Source organism: Xiphophorus maculatus, chromosome 14 (assembly GCF_002775205.1).
Source record: "Xiphophorus maculatus strain JP 163 A chromosome 14, X_maculatus-5.0-male, whole genome shotgun sequence".
NCBI lineage: Eukaryota > Metazoa > Chordata > Actinopteri > Cyprinodontiformes > Poeciliidae > Xiphophorus > Xiphophorus maculatus.
The window spans coordinates 5,392,864-5,409,752 of NC_036456.1; the positions used below are offsets into that span (position 1 = coordinate 5,392,864).

The window sequence follows — 16,889 nt, forward strand, 5'->3', positions numbered from 1 at the left end:
GTTTAGATCTATGGTCTCTGTTACAATTAAACCATTTCTAGGGGCCCCTGAATGTCTGGAGGCCCCTGAATGGCCCCACCACCAGCTACTGAGTTTTCTGTGCCTTGATATCTCAGTCTTATAAATCTAGATCTCAGAGATACTAACATCAACACACTATATAGTTTTAACCCCTTTGAGCTTTTTTGATCTATAAATCATTCTGCAGCCAGGTTGTTCTAGAGGTTAAATAGATATTATTAGGGCTTGATTATTAAAATTGCAGCAAATTTGCTTATTTCATAACTTCATAACCTTTGACCTTCTCTCCTCTGGCCTGTTTAACAGCTACAGTCTCAGATCAGCTCAGCCCTCCAGGACTGTCAGCAGCAGAAACAGAAACTTTATACCTGTTGGGGAAAATAGAGACTAGATTTGCTTTGCATTGTCTCCACATGATGGCAACGATATAATAGGATCCAATTAGATTCTTGATTAATATGGGTTGTTGCTGTGTTGTTGAACGGTGATTTTGTTCAATGTGCCCCTTTTTTAAATTTGAGTCCTGGCCCCTCCATAGGTCTCTGCAGGCCCTGCCTGTTTACAATTATTCTTCACCTCTGATTCTCCGTCACAATTCTGACATTTTAAACAAAGGTTGAGAAAACAGAAGGTCAACAGTTCCACACTCTCAGTCACTCAAGAATCCTGAAGTCAAGTTTATTTGTGCGGAACATTTTCAGCAACAAGACGGTTCAAAGTGCTTTATAGTGACAAAATATATTGTCAGCAATTATGAAAGATGCAATAGACATTACATTTTGTCAAATGTCACCACCGAAATATGTTGATCAATGTGTTTCGGCAGTTTTGTGGACGTTTGTTCCAGATTCTTGGTGCATAGAAGCTGAATGCTGCTTCAACCATTTTTGGTTCTGGTTCTGGGGATGCAGAGCAGAACCGGAACCAGAAGACCTGAGAGGTGTGGAAGGTTGGTACAACAACAGCAGATCTTTAATGTATTCCCTGGTTTTAGTGAGAACACCAGCAGCAGCATCCTGGATCAGCTGCAGCTGGAGGATTGATTGTTTAGGCAAAGCTGTGTGGCAGTAATCAATGCGACTGATGAGAAACACGTGGATGAGTTTCTTTAGATCTTTCCTCTAATGCTGGAGATGTTCTTCGGGTGATAGAAGGCCGATTTTGTTACTGTCTTTATGTGACTTTGAAGGTTCAGGCCAGAGTCCATCACTACTACCCAATTTTGACCCTGGTCTCTGGTTTCTAGCTGTAATAACTGAAGCTGTGTCCTGACTCTAGATCTTTCCTCTTAAGGTCCAAAGTTGATAACTTCAGTTCATTTTTTTCTTTGCTTAGTAAACATTTCCATTGATAATAAAACTTTAAACACTTTCTGCATATCAACTTCCTACTTAAGCTCTAACCTCTTTCATATTGTAACAGCTTGAATTTATTTCCTAGTTTTAGTGAGAACAATGTTCCTGGGGTCTTCCAAAACCACAATATTGTTTCATTAAGAATAATCCATGTAATAATAATAATAATAATAATAATAATAATAATAATAATAATAATAATAATCAAAACACTGTTTGACTCTGTCCTGTCTCATCTCACTAGAGCACCATTGAACCAGAGGTAAATGGGTCTGGAGAAAGTGACAAGCAGCATTTCTACGCCCTCTTGTGTTGACAAGTTGCAACTGCAACAAAAACATCAAATAGTTCTGACAGTGTGGGAATGAGGAAATGTACTGCTGCCTATCATCATGTTACCCAAGTATTAATTTACAAAATATTCACCTGCATATTTTCACCAGTCACAAATGAAAGCCTGTTGCCTTTTCCTCAACAGTGTGAAGCAGATTCTCAGTCTTTTACCCGACTGTGAGGAGATTAGCCTGTCAGGTTTTCTCTTTGTTAGCATTCTGGACATGGAGATGGTGGTTCTGACTGAAGTTGGAGCTGACTGCTGTGTGAGGACTGGGCACAGTGAGTTTTGGGATGTGGGCTAAAACCACAAGCTCTTTGTTTAGAAAATGATAAATTTGATGAATGATGAATTATTACATTTTCTTCTCCTTTCCTAAATCCAACCATTTTCTTTAGAAGTCTCCGCCACTTATGTGTGTGAAGTAAACACACACCATGCTAGGTAGCACTCTGCCTCATTTAGCAGCGGCTCGGCTAATGTAAACGACAACGGCGTGCGTTGCCCTCGGTCAACAGGTTTACAAGCAGGCTTGTTGTCTTATCCTCGGATTTCCGAAAAATCCGAGGATACTGTGTGATCAGATTAAATGATCAATACAGATTGTTAAAATTTAACAGTCGATTGATAAATACATGAAATGTAACCAAGACCAAGTCAACAAAAACTGCTGATACTGTCCAAAAGTCTCTATTTACTGTTCCGTTTCCTTGACCTTGACTCTACCAGAGGGCTTACGGGAATGCAGCAACCATTGATCTAACGTGACCTTTCCAAAAAATGCTCTTGAGATTCCTTGTAGCCTGTTGTAAACTCGTGATGCAGTGGTCCTGAGTTTTAATCAAATATATACCTGCTATTCCTTGTGAATGCACAACAAAGTTTGATGTACATCATCTATGTGGTAGCTTGAAAAGGCATTGAGCTGTTTCACATGTAGTGACATTACAAAGATGAACTTCAATGTACGTTTTAGCTGACTGGCCAAATGAAAGTTGAGGATACATTTGGCAAACGATGCATGGTTTCCTAAATGTTCCTAAAATAAAAGTCAAATAAAATGCTGGTACCAAAAAACACCCTGTAGTAAATACTTTGTAGAGCCTTTTTTGGTTTCCTACAACAGCGTCTCCATTTCACCTGAGATGAAGACTTGAAAGGCAAATTACCTCGAAGCTTTACTGATTTAAGTCGACATCATTTTTCAAGGATGATCACAGATTCTTGACCTGACAATTCTCCTCCGTACATATTTTACATTTCAATTCTTCCATTGCAGCTCTGCTCTTTCAGTGAGATCCTCCTTCTTCAAACATATAAAAAAAAGAGAAAAAAATCAGTTAACAGTTGCTGCCATGCTTTTTTTCTTTTTTTCATTGACTCAACAACAAGTGCGGGAAAGGGTGGAGAGGAAGGTGGGTTGGTCAGTGACCTGTTCAATCTATCCAGATAAAACAAAAAAAATCAAAGATGTTTGTTTGTGGTTGCAGCTGATGTTTCAACCCCTGCAGCCTTCACCCCTCTCACACTAACAGATTTTTATGCTGTTGGCTGAACGCGCCTATTGCAGAGCAGCACAGACTCTCCCCTGCTGGGAACCGGGAGTAAAATCAGGTGAAACATTTGTGTGGCTTTAAATGAGGCTGCAAAAAATACACTGTAAAAAAAAATATATATATATATACACTGTGTGTATACAGTACAGACCAAAAGTTTGGACACACCTTCTAATTCAATGGCTAAGAACTGTCACCTTATTGAAAGAAAATCAAACAATTTCTGTTTTGTTGACCAAATTCTTACCATTCTTGCCTTGTGGTCAGGGACAGAAAAAATAATTTCAAGGTCCACAAATGGCCCCTGGGCCACACTTTGCCTACTACATAATACATGTTTAATTGTTTTTTTAAATTGCTACTTCTTTTACATAGTTTCATGATAGTTTTAGAGATGCCTGACTTGTCTTCCTTTTTTAATGTTCCTTTTAAATACAAGTCTCTCTAGGAACATTTTGTTTTTCCAAGATGTCTAACTGTGGACTTCAGTCTGTCAATAAAGTTTGAGTTGAATTAAATTAAATACAATTGCACTGAAAGTGTTGTGATAGAAAACATCAATAATAAAATGTCTAAAGCATTAAGTGGTGTGAGGTGATGTCAATGATAATTTCACACACAGTCTCGCTACGACTCATCATCTCAGTCCAACGCTCCAACAAACTCTTGTAAACGGCATCATAGAGAAGCATGGTGGTTAAGACATGCTGAAGAGGGACTTTTTTAAATGCTAGGACATTGTTAGAATCAGACAGGCGTTGTCAGAAATGTCTCATCTGGTTCCAATAACTAGGTTGTTGCTCAGTGGTCCAAAGTTTTCTTTTCACATGAAAATGTTTCCTGATGTTTGTTCCAGCTGGAATTTGAACTTTTCTCTTGTGATGCCAAATGTATCAAGACCCGATTCAATGACCATGATGTTACTGGACATGTTGACCGGAGCCCCATGGAGAATCTAAGGTGTTGTGTCTGGAGCAGGAGTCCTCCAGCTCAGGTATTCAGGGCCGGTTTTCTGCAACATTTAAATGTCTCCCTTGTTCAACACATCTAAATTCAACCATGTGAGGCTGACGATGCCAACCACAGCAACCTTTTGAAAAATCGCCCCATCATTGGAATGTGGCAAATGGGAAAATGAAAACCTAACATCATACCAAAGGAAAATAAAGCTCTGGTTTTTGCACCAATCACAGTCAACACACGTCTCTGTCGTTCCAGGCTGTCAACTAAATTCCACTGTGTTGTTTCAAAACCTAAGCTTGTGTTTGTCTATCTTCTAGTGAAACTAAGCTATACTTACTTCTTCCCTGTATCAGAGTAATCCCTTGAAGTGTTATCTTCACAAGATGCAGCGACTCACTAAAGACGTGTTCACACAGAAACGATTAAAAGGTTTTTTGTCATTCAGGCTCTGTGTTCACAAGAATCTGAAGTATATAATTTTCCTCATTATTATGATTTTCACTTTGAATGAAATTTATATGAGCATCTCTATGTCTGCCAACTCCATTAGTGCCAACATTGATTTTCAAGAAATATTTCAACATCGCAAAAGCACTGATAAAGTAAACGGAGCATTCACAGCATGTTTTCCCGGCAGTTAATCATTAATCCTGAAGCTTTATAAAAGCAGCAAACAGGATCGAGTCAATTAGAATAATAGAGACAGCATACAGAACCAGGATGACTTTCAGTGTGTGGTTGTTAGTGTGTTTCTGTGGTTTAACTTTGGGCCAGGAAGGTTTACCTCAAACAGAAGTCGCTTCTGAAACCGGGTCATGCTTTCCTGACATGTGTAAGTTCCTCAAAGAGTTTGGAGCCATGAAAGAGAAACAAGAAGTCATGGAAACGAGGCAGACGGAGACTGAAAACCAAGTTCTAGTACTGAGGAAGAAAGGTAAAGTCTGTTCTTGGACATTTTAAAAACATATATTACTAAACAAATGAAAGGTTTACAGATATTTTTATACTTTTTGTTTTATTTTAGATGCATCCAACATAGCATTTAGTGCTGCAACTGGTGGCAGTGGAAGCATTGGACCCTTCAACACAGACACAACCATAATCTACAGAAGACTAATAATCAATGTGGGCAATGCCTACAATCAGCACACAGGTGGGTCATTATATTATTTAAATCATACATTTCTATATTTGAATACCTGTAGTATCAGAGTCACTAGGGTAGGAGTTTACGAACTCTCCTACTGCGGATGTCCAAGACTTTAAAACACAATATTGCTATGATTTTGGAGCGCTTGATGCATCAAACGCTCCAAAATCTTCAAATCACGCCGCGCTAGAAGCTCAAAATGCACCGTGATGAACCGTAACTCAAGTTTATGTGAGTCACCACATAAACTTTGAATGTAAACCGGACACGTCTGATGATCAAAGCGCATTTGATGTGAACGCACTATTAAGACTGAGAGTAAGAGCATATCCAAGGCTAATGCTAGCCTATCTGTGCTAATGGACAGCAATCCATTTGGTCAACAGCCTATGCATGCTAGTCAGCAGCCTCTCCAAAGTCAACGCAATGAGTAACCTCCTTAAATAAAAAGACTGAATCGTGTTTTATAATATTTATTAAACCTAAATCTTGTTTTTCCCCAGGTATCTTCGGTGCACCAGTTCCAGGCATATACTACTTCACCTTCTTTTATCATGCCGGAGGATCACAAGTTGCCAGTCTATCCCTGATGAAGAACAACGAGGCAGTTGTGACAACCTCTGACCACCAAACATCACATGATGGGGCTGATAATGGAGGCAATGCAGCTTTCCTGCAACTGCAACAAGGAGACCAAGTGTACGTGCGGATGCCTGCAAACTGTCACGTCTGGCAGAATGATTACCTCACCACCTTCAGTGGTGTTCTTCTGCGTCCACTCTGAAATAAACTATATATGCTACGCTACTATACGCTTAACGTATAAGCTTTTTAATAAATTTCTTGTCTCCAAACTAAATTTACTGTTAACAGCCCTCGAGTCATTTATTGTGTAAGCACAAGTGGGAATGAATCCAGAATTCAAATTGTACCCGATGAAGAATGACCTTGGAATAATTTCTGCAATAAACCACTAATGTTTACAGGCACATGCAGAGGGGAAGGTGGGGTGAGGGGGGCTTGAGCCCCTGCCCTTTTTATCCTTGATGCCCCTATTGCCCTTTTTGATTTTTTTTTTTTCAAAAAATGTGTATTTTTATTTTTTATTTTTAATCTGTATGTCAGAAGGCCTGTTTGTGCCCCTCAGCAATAATAGTAAAAATAAACTAGTCTTTCTGCCCTCAGTCTATTAATGACTCTCAGAGCCTCCATGTTGTTCAGACTCCGGGTCCAAGGTGAGCAGGAGGAGGCAGATCTGTGTCCTCTATCAAATTATGGGCAAGAATATTTTTTCATACACTGGTTTGTGAATAAAAACGTAGGTCTGATGTTAGAAAAACTGTTTCTATTTATATTTTTATAATCGTCCTTGCAATAGCAGTAAAAAACCCGCCTCACACCTAAAAACAGAAATGCTGCAGATCCAGAGAAACTTCTGACTTTAACTTCATCATTCTGCTAAAGGCCCGGTTCACTACAGGCAGCTTTAGTCGGTCCACCGACTGATAGAAAGAATGTCTGTCTTTATATCAGACATCCTGATATAAGACACGGTACCGACTGTCACCGCGAGTCGCGACGCAGATCAAAGCCCCGGTACCACCTGGTACCACCTGGTACCACCTGGTACCACCTGCTCTCTGTTTTCTCTGCTTCTCCTTAACGTTTCTACCAGGCTGTTTAAAGCCGCTGCTGACTGGATCTGGACTAGAGGTTCACGGCTGTAAATAGAAGTTACTGCAGAACCTCAAGTGTTAAAGGAAGATTCGGCCCATTTAGAGTCACAAAATAAACATCAGAGAAAATATTGTAGCAATAATTAGAACCGCAGCAAAAAGCCAAACATGAGACAATGAAATGAATCAAAATGTCTCCAAAGCATCGGGGGACTGACAGGGGCCGCCAGGGGATTCCAGGTAGATTCCAGGTGGATTCCAGGTAGATTCCAGAGATGCGCATTGCAGCAGCTGTTCCTCCAGGGCCGGCCCAAGGTAATATGGGGCCTTAGACAGAACCCCCCTCTACCCCCTGAAACCCGTCCTACTAAGAACCTCAGCATCACTAACATGTTTAAATATCGATCAGGTGAATCTGTGAGAGGGAGACCAGGTTTATTGGCCCAGTTTAAAATCAATCACTGATTATTGGTTATTTGCTGTGATGTATTTGTGAACAAACCCAATTCAAACACAAAGATTACATCATATTGTAGCCATGGTAACACAGCAATAAAACTAGCAAGATGATTCTTTAAACTTTTACAAAGTAAACGTCCTAATTAAATCCTAAATGTACTATTTATGCATTAAATAAAATTTAATAACATTGTTATTCTCTATAAATTATGCTACAGGTTTAGATCTATGGTCTCTGTTACAATTAAACCATTTCTAGGGGCCCCTGAATGTCTGGAGGCCCCTGAATGGCCCCACCACCAGCTACTGAGTTTTCTGTGCCTTGATATCTCAGTCTTATAAATCTAGATCTCAGAGATACTAACATCAACACACTATATAGTTTTAACCCCTTTGAGCTTTTTTGATCTATAAATCATTCTGCAGCCAGGTTGTTCTAGAGGTTAAATAGATATTATTAGGGCTTGATTATTAAAATTGCAGCAAATTTGCTTATTTCATAACTTCATAACCTTTGACCTTCTCTCCTCTGGCCTGTTTAACAGCTACAGTCTCAGATCAGCTCAGCCCTCCAGGACTGTCAGCAGCAGAAACAGAAACTTTATACCTGTTGGGGAAAATAGAGACTAGATTTGCTTTGCATTGTCTCCACATGATGGCAACGATATAATAGGATCCAATTAGATTCTTGATTAATATGGGTTGTTGCTGTGTTGTTGAACGGTGATTTTGTTCAATGTGCCCCTTTTTTAAATTTGAGTCCTGGCCCCTCCATAGGTCTCTGCAGGCCCTGCCTGTTTACAATTATTCTTCACCTCTGATTCTCCGTCACAATTCTGACATTTTAAACAAAGGTTGAGAAAACAGAAGGTCAACAGTTCCACACTCTCAGTCACTCAAGAATCCTGAAGTCAAGTTTATTTGTGCGGAACATTTTCAGCAACAAGACGGTTCAAAGTGCTTTATAGTGACAAAATATATTGTCAGCAATTATGAAAGATGCAATAGACATTACATTTTGTCAAATGTCACCACCGAAATATGTTGATCAATGTGTTTCGGCAGTTTTGCAGTTTTGTGGACGTTTGTTCCAGATTCTTGGTGCATAGAAGCTGAATGCTGCTTCAACCATTTTTGGTTCTGGTTCTGGGGATGCAGAGCAGAACCGGAACCAGAAGACCTGAGAGGTGTGGAAGGTTGGTACAACAACAGCAGATCTTTAATGTATTCCCTGGTTTTAGTGAGAACACCAGCAGCAGCATCCTGGATCAGCTGCAGCTGGAGGATTGATTGTTTAGGCAAAGCTGTGTGGCAGTAATCAATGCGACTGATGAGAAACACGTGGATGAGTTTCTTTAGATCTTTCCTCTAATGCTGGAGATGTTCTTCGGGTGATAGAAGGCCGATTTTGTTACTGTCTTTATGTGACTTTGAAGGTTCAGGCCAGAGTCCATCACTACTACCCAATTTTGACCCTGGTCTCTGGTTTCTAGCTGTAATAACTGAAGCTGTGTCCTGACTCTAGATCTTTCCTCTTAAGGTCCAAAGTTGATAACTTCAGTTCATTTTTTTCTTTGCTTAGTAAACATTTCCATTGATAATAAAACTTTAAACACTTTCTGCATATCAACTTCCTACTTAAGCTCTAACCTCTTTCATATTGTAACAGCTTGAATTTATTTCCTAGTTTTAGTGAGAACAATGTTCCTGGGGTCTTCCAAAACCACAATATTGTTTCATTAAGAATAATCCATGTAATAATAATAATAATAATAATAATAATAATAATAATAATAATAATAATAATAATAATAATAATAATAATAATCAAAACACTGTTTGACTCTGTCCTGTCTCATCTCACTAGAGCACCATTGAACCAGAGGTAAATGGGTCTGGAGAAAGTGACAAGCAGCATTTCTACGCCCTCTTGTGTTGACAAGTTGCAACTGCAACAAAAACATCAAATAGTTCTGACAGTGTGGGAATGAGGAAATGTACTGCTGCCTATCATCATGTTACCCAAGTATTAATTTACAAAATATTCACCTGCATATTTTCACCAGTCACAAATGAAAGCCTGTTGCCTTTTCCTCAACAGTGTGAAGCAGATTCTCAGTCTTTTACCCGACTGTGAGGAGATTAGCCTGTCAGGTTTTCTCTTTGTTAGCATTCTGGACATGGAGATGGTGGTTCTGACTGAAGTTGGAGCTGACTGCTGTGTGAGGACTGGGCACAGTGAGTTTTGGGATGTGGGCTAAAACCACAAGCTCTTTGTTTAGAAAATGATAAATTTGATGAATGATGAATTATTACATTTTCTTCTCCTTTCCTAAATCCAACCATTTTCTTTAGAAGTCTCCGCCACTTATGTGTGTGAAGTAAACACACACCATGCTAGGTAGCACTCTGCCTCATTTAGCAGCGGCTCGGCTAATGTAAACGACAACGGCGTGCGTTGCCCTCGGTCAACAGGTTTACAAGCAGGCTTGTTGTCTTATCCTCGGATTTCCGAAAAATCCGAGGATACTGTGTGATCAGATTAAATGATCAATACAGATTGTTAAAATTTAACAGTCGATTGATAAATACATGAAATGTAACCAAGACCAAGTCAACAAAAACTGCTGATACTGTCCAAAAGTCTCTATTTACTGTTCCGTTTCCTTGACCTTGACTCTACCAGAGGGCTTACGGGAATGCAGCAACCATTGATCTAACGTGACCTTTCCAAAAAATGCTCTTGAGATTCCTTGTAGCCTGTTGTAAACTCGTGATGCAGTGGTCCTGAGTTTTAATCAAATATATACCTGCTATTCCTTGTGAATGCACAACAAAGTTTGATGTACATCATCTATGTGGTAGCTTGAAAAGGCATTGAGCTGTTTCACATGTAGTGACATTACAAAGATGAACTTCAATGTACGTTTTAGCTGACTGGCCAAATGAAAGTTGAGGATACATTTGGCAAACGATGCATGGTTTCCTAAATGTTCCTAAAATAAAAGTCAAATAAAATGCTGGTACCAAAAAACACCCTGTAGTAAATACTTTGTAGAGCCTTTTTTGGTTTCCTACAACAGCGTCTCCATTTCACCTGAGATGAAGACTTGAAAGGCAAATTACCTCGAAGCTTTACTGATTTAAGTCGACATCATTTTTCAAGGATGATCACAGATTCTTGACCTGACAATTCTCCTCCGTACATATTTTACATTTCAATTCTTCCATTGCAGCTCTGCTCTTTCAGTGAGATCCTCCTTCTTCAAACATATAAAAAAAAGAGAAAAAAATCAGTTAACAGTTGCTGCCATGCTTTTTTTCTTTTTTCATTGACTCAACAACAAGTGCGGGAAAGGGTGGAGAGGAAGGTGGGTTGGTCAGTGACCTGTTCAATCTATCCAGATAAAACAAAAAAAATCAAAGATGTTTGTTTGTGGTTGCAGCTGATGTTTCAACCCCTGCAGCCTTCACCCCTCTCACACTAACAGATTTTTATGCTGTTGGCTGAACGCGCCTATTGCAGAGCAGCACAGACTCTCCCCTGCTGGGAACCGGGAGTAAAATCAGGTGAAACATTTGTGTGGCTTTAAATGAGGCTGCAAAAAATACACTGTAAAAAAAAATATATATATATATACACTGTGTGTATACAGTACAGACCAAAAGTTTGGACACACCTTCTAATTCAATGGCTAAGAACTGTCACCTTATTGAAAGAAAATCAAACAATTTCTGTTTTGTTGACCAAATTCTTACCATTCTTGCCTTGTGGTCAGGGACAGAAAAAATAATTTCAAGGTCCACAAATGGCCCCTGGGCCACACTTTGCCTACTACATAATACATGTTTAATTGTTTTTTTAAATTGCTACTTCTTTTACATAGTTTCATGATAGTTTTAGAGATGCCTGACTTGTCTTCCTTTTTTAATGTTCCTTTTAAATACAAGTCTCTCTAGGAACATTTTGTTTTTCCAAGATGTCTAACTGTGGACTTCAGTCTGTCAATAAAGTTTGAGTTGAATTAAATTAAATACAATTGCACTGAAAGTGTTGTGATAGAAAACATCAATAATAAAATGTCTAAAGCATTAAGTGGTGTGAGGTGATGTCAATGATAATTTCACACACAGTCTCGCTACGACTCATCATCTCAGTCCAACGCTCCAACAAACTCTTGTAAACGGCATCATAGAGAAGCATGGTGGTTAAGACATGCTGAAGAGGGACTTTTTTAAATGCTAGGACATTGTTAGAATCAGACAGGCGTTGTCAGAAATGTCTCATCTGGTTCCAATAACTAGGTTGTTGCTCAGTGGTCCAAAGTTTTCTTTTCACATGAAAATGTTTCCTGATGTTTGTTCCAGCTGGAATTTGAACTTTTCTCTTGTGATGCCAAATGTATCAAGACCCGATTCAATGACCATGATGTTACTGGACATGTTGACCGGAGCCCCATGGAGAATCTAAGGTGTTGTGTCTGGAGCAGGAGTCCTCCAGCTCAGGTATTCAGGGCCGGTTTTCTGCAACATTTAAATGTCTCCCTTGTTCAACACATCTAAATTCAACCATGTGAGGCTGACGATGCCAACCACAGCAACCTTTTGAAAAATCGCCCCATCATTGGAATGTGGCAAATGGGAAAATGAAAACCTAACATCATACCAAAGGAAAATAAAGCTCTGGTTTTTGCACCAATCACAGTCAACACACGTCTCTGTCGTTCCAGGCTGTCAACTAAATTCCACTGTGTTGTTTCAAAACCTAAGCTTGTGTTTGTCTATCTTCTAGTGAAACTAAGCTATACTTACTTCTTCCCTGTATCAGAGTAATCCCTTGAAGTGTTATCTTCACAAGATGCAGCGACTCACTAAAGACGTGTTCACACAGAAACGATTAAAAGGTTTTTTGTCATTCAGGCTCTGTGTTCACAAGAATCTGAAGTATATAATTTTCCTCATTATTATGATTTTCACTTTGAATGAAATTTATATGAGCATCTCTATGTCTGCCAACTCCGTTAGTGCCAACATTGATTTTCAAGAAATATTTCAACATCGCAAAAGCACTGATAAAGTAAACGGAGCATTCACAGCATGTTTTCCCGGCAGTTAATCATTAATCCTGAAGCTTTATAAAAGCAGCAAACAGGATCGAGTCAATTAGAATAATAGAGACAGCATACAGAACCAGGATGACTTTCAGTGTGTGGTTGTTAGTGTGTTTCTGTGGTTTAACTTTGGGCCAGGAAGGTTTACCTCAAACAGAAGTCGCTTCTGAAACCGGGTCATGCTTTCCTGACATGTGTAAGTTCCTCAAAGAGTTTGGAGCCATGAAAGAGAAACAAGAAGTCATGGAAACGAGGCAGACGGAGACTGAAAACCAAGTTCTAGTACTGAGGAAGAAAGGTAAAGTCTGTTCTTGGACATTTTAAAAACATATATTACTAAACAAATGAAAGGTTTACAGATATTTTTATACTTTTTGTTTTATTTTAGATGCATCCAACATAGCATTTAGTGCTGCAACTGGTGGCAGTGGAAGCATTGGACCCTTCAACACAGACACAACCATAATCTACAGAAGACTAATAATCAATGTGGGCAATGCCTACAATCAGCACACAGGTGGGTCATTATATTATTTAAATCATACATTTCTATATTTGAATACCTGTAGTATCAGAGTCACTAGGGTAGGAGTTTACGAACTCTCCTACTGCGGATGTCCAAGACTTTAAAACACAATATTGCTATGATTTTGGAGCGCTTGATGCATCAAACGCTCCAAAATCTTCAAATCACGCCGCGCTAGAAGCTCAAAATGCACCGTGATGAACCGTAACTCAAGTTTATGTGAGTCACCACATAAACTTTGAATGTAAACCGGACACGTCTGATGATCAAAGCGCATTTGATGTGAACGCACTATTAAGACTGAGAGTAAGAGCATATCCAAGGCTAATGCTAGCCTATCTGTGCTAATGGACAGCAATCCATTTGGTCAACAGCCTATGCATGCTAGTCAGCAGCCTCTCCAAAGTCAACGCAATGAGTAACCTCCTTAAATAAAAAGACTGAATCGTGTTTTATAATATTTATTAAACCTAAATCTTGTTTTTCCCCAGGTATCTTCGGTGCACCAGTTCCAGGCATATACTACTTCACCTTCTTTTATCATGCCGGAGGATCACAAGTTGCCAGTCTATCCCTGATGAAGAACAACGAGGCAGTTGTGACAACCTCTGACCACCAAACATCACATGATGGGGCTGATAATGGAGGCAATGCAGCTTTCCTGCAACTGCAACAAGGAGACCAAGTGTACGTGCGGATGCCTGCAAACTGTCACGTCTGGCAGAATGATTACCTCACCACCTTCAGTGGTGTTCTTCTGCGTCCACTCTGAAATAAACTATATATGCTACGCTACTATACGCTTAACGTATAAGCTTTTTAATAAATTTCTTGTCTCCAAACTAAATTTACTGTTAACAGCCCTCGAGTCATTTATTGTGTAAGCACAAGTGGGAATGAATCCAGAATTCAAATTGTACCCGATGAAGAATGACCTTGGAATAATTTCTGCAATAAACCACTAATGTTTACAGGCACATGCAGAGGGGAAGGTGGGGTGAGGGGGGCTTGAGCCCCTGCCCTTTTTATCCTTGATGCCCCTATTGCCCTTTTTGATTTTTTTTTTTTCAAAAAATGTGTATTTTTATTTTTTATTTTTAATCTGTATGTCAGAAGGCCTGTTTGTGCCCCTCAGCAATAATAGTAAAAATAAACTAGTCTTTCTGCCCTCAGTCTATTAATGACTCTCAGAGCCTCCATGTTGTTCAGACTCCGGGTCCAAGGTGAGCAGGAGGAGGCAGATCTGTGTCCTCTATCAAATTATGGGCAAGAATATTTTTTCATACACTGGTTTGTGAATAAAAACGTAGGTCTGATGTTAGAAAAACTGTTTCTATTTATATTTTTATAATCGTCCTTGCAATAGCAGTAAAAAACCCGCCTCACACCTAAAAACAGAAATGCTGCAGATCCAGAGAAACTTCTGACTTTAACTTCATCATTCTGCTAAAGGCCCGGTTCACTACAGGCAGCTTTAGTCGGTCCACCGACTGATAGAAAGAATGTCTGTCTTTATATCAGACATCCTGATATAAGACACGGTACCGACTGTCACCGCGAGTCGCGACGCAGATCAAAGCCCCGGTACCACCTGGTACCACCTGGTACCACCTGGTACCACCTGCTCTCTGTTTTCTCTGCTTCTCCTTAACGTTTCTACCAGGCTGTTTAAAGCCGCTGCTGACTGGATCTGGACTAGAGGTTCACGGCTGTAAATAGAAGTTACTGCAGAACCTCAAGTGTTAAAGGAAGATTCGGCCCATTTAGAGTCACAAAATAAACATCAGAGAAAATATTGTAGCAATAATTAGAACCGCAGCAAAAAGCCAAACATGAGACAATGAAATGAATCAAAATGTCTCCAAAGCATCGGGGGACTGACAGGGGCCGCCAGGGGATTCCAGGTAGATTCCAGGTGGATTCCAGGTAGATTCCAGAGATGCGCATTGCAGCAGCTGTTCCTCCAGGGCCGGCCCAAGGTAATATGGGGCCTTAGACAGAACCCCCCTCTACCCCCTGAAACCCGTCCTACTAAGAACCTCAGCATCACTAACATGTTTAAATATCGATCAGGTGAATCTGTGAGAGGGAGACCAGGTTTATTGGCCCAGTTTAAAATCAATCACTGATTATTGGTTATTTGCTGTGATGTATTTGTGAACAAACCCAATTCAAACACAAAGATTACATCATATTGTAGCCATGGTAACACAGCAATAAAACTAGCAAGATGATTCTTTAAACTTTTACAAAGTAAACGTCCTAATTAAATCCTAAATGTACTATTTATGCATTAAATAAAATTTAATAACATTGTTATTCTCTATAAATTATGCTACAGGTTTAGATCTATGGTCTCTGTTACAATTAAACCATTTCTAGGGGCCCCTGAATGTCTGGAGGCCCCTGAATGGCCCCACCACCAGCTACTGAGTTTTCTGTGCCTTGATATCTCAGTCTTATAAATCTAGATCTCAGAGATACTAACATCAACACACTATATAGTTTTAACCCCTTTGAGCTTTTTTGATCTATAAATCATTCTGCAGCCAGGTTGTTCTAGAGGTTAAATAGATATTATTAGGGCTTGATTATTAAAATTGCAGCAAATTTGCTTATTTCATAACTTCATAACCTTTGACCTTCTCTCCTCTGGCCTGTTTAACAGCTACAGTCTCAGATCAGCTCAGCCCTCCAGGACTGTCAGCAGCAGAAACAGAAACTTTATACCTGTTGGGGAAAATAGAGACTAGATTTGCTTTGCATTGTCTCCACATGATGGCAACGATATAATAGGATCCAATTAGATTCTTGATTAATATGGGTTGTTGCTGTGTTGTTGAACGGTGATTTTGTTCAATGTGCCCCTTTTTTAAATTTGAGTCCTGGCCCCTCCATAGGTCTCTGCAGGCCCTGCCTGTTTACAATTATTCTTCACCTCTGATTCTCCGTCACAATTCTGACATTTTAAACAAAGGTTGAGAAAACAGAAGGTCAACAGTTCCACACTCTCAGTCACTCAAGAATCCTGAAGTCAAGTTTATTTGTGCGGAACATTTTCAGCAACAAGACGGTTCAAAGTGCTTTATAGTGACAAAATATATTGTCAGCAATTATGAAAGATGCAATAGACATTACATTTTGTCAAATGTCACCACCGAAATATGTTGATCAATGTGTTTCGGCAGTTTTGCAGTTTTGTGGACGTTTGTTCCAGATTCTTGGTGCATAGAAGCTGAATGCTGCTTCAACCATTTTTGGTTCTGGTTCTGGGGATGCAGAGCAGAACCGGAACCAGAAGACCTGAGAGGTGTGGAAGGTTGGTACAACAACAGCAGATCTTTAATATATTCCCTGGTTTTAGTGAGAACACCAGCAGCAGCATCCTGGATCAGCTGCAGCTGGAGGATTGATTGTTTAGGCAAAGCTGTGTGGCAGTAATCAATGCGACTGATGAGAAACACGTGGATGAGTTTCTTTAGATCTTTCCTCTAATGCTGGAGATGTTCTTCGGGTGATAGAAGGCCGATTTTGTTACTGTCCTTATGTGACTCTGAAGGTTCAGGCCAGAGTCCATCACTACTACCCAATTTTGACCCTGGTCTCTGGTTTCTAGCTGTAATAACTGAAGCTGTGTCCTGACTCTAGATCTTTCCTCTTAAGGTCCAAAGTTGATAACTTCAGTTCATTTTTTTTCTTTGCTTAGTAAACATTTCCATTGATAATAAAACTTTAAAC

The 16,889-nt window shown here is 39.6% G+C and overlaps 2 protein-coding genes across 2 annotated transcripts; both read left to right on the top strand.

Annotated features, from left to right (window-relative positions):
* The first annotated feature begins 4,912 nt into the window (after positions 1–4,912).
* On the top strand, positions 4,913–6,251 carry LOC102220396 (collagen alpha-1(VIII) chain-like). The gene is made up of 3 exons (XM_005816039.2): positions 4,913–5,163; positions 5,254–5,382; positions 5,883–6,251. The coding sequence occupies exons 1-3, from the start codon at positions 4,950–4,952 to the stop codon at positions 6,161–6,163; spliced, it is 624 nt and encodes a 207-aa protein (XP_005816096.1). The 5' UTR covers positions 4,913–4,949; the 3' UTR covers positions 6,164–6,251.
* A 6,421-nt stretch (positions 6,252–12,672) lies between these two features.
* LOC111610807 (collagen alpha-1(VIII) chain-like) lies at positions 12,673–14,011 on the top strand. Its single transcript, XM_023345753.1, has 3 exons — positions 12,673–12,923; positions 13,014–13,142; positions 13,643–14,011. Exons 1-3 carry the CDS (start codon positions 12,710–12,712, stop codon positions 13,921–13,923), a joined length of 624 nt encoding a protein of 207 aa, XP_023201521.1. The 5' UTR covers positions 12,673–12,709; the 3' UTR covers positions 13,924–14,011.
* The last annotated feature ends 2,878 nt before the right edge of the window (positions 14,012–16,889 follow it).

Excerpts from the sequence above, each read along its gene's own strand:
- LOC102220396 (XM_005816039.2), top strand. The coding sequence starts at position 4,950 with ATGACTTTCAGTGTGTGGTTGTTAGTGTGTTTCTGTGGTTTAACTTTG. Across the intron at positions 5,164-5,253 it reads TCTAGTACTGAGGAAGAAAG|ATGCATCCAACATAGCATTT; the intron begins GTAAAGTCTGTT and ends GTTTTATTTTAG. Across the intron at positions 5,383-5,882 it reads TGCCTACAATCAGCACACAG|GTATCTTCGGTGCACCAGTT; the intron begins GTGGGTCATTAT and ends GTTTTTCCCCAG.
- LOC111610807 (XM_023345753.1), top strand. The coding sequence starts at position 12,710 with ATGACTTTCAGTGTGTGGTTGTTAGTGTGTTTCTGTGGTTTAACTTTG. Across the intron at positions 12,924-13,013 it reads TCTAGTACTGAGGAAGAAAG|ATGCATCCAACATAGCATTT; the intron begins GTAAAGTCTGTT and ends GTTTTATTTTAG. Across the intron at positions 13,143-13,642 it reads TGCCTACAATCAGCACACAG|GTATCTTCGGTGCACCAGTT; the intron begins GTGGGTCATTAT and ends GTTTTTCCCCAG.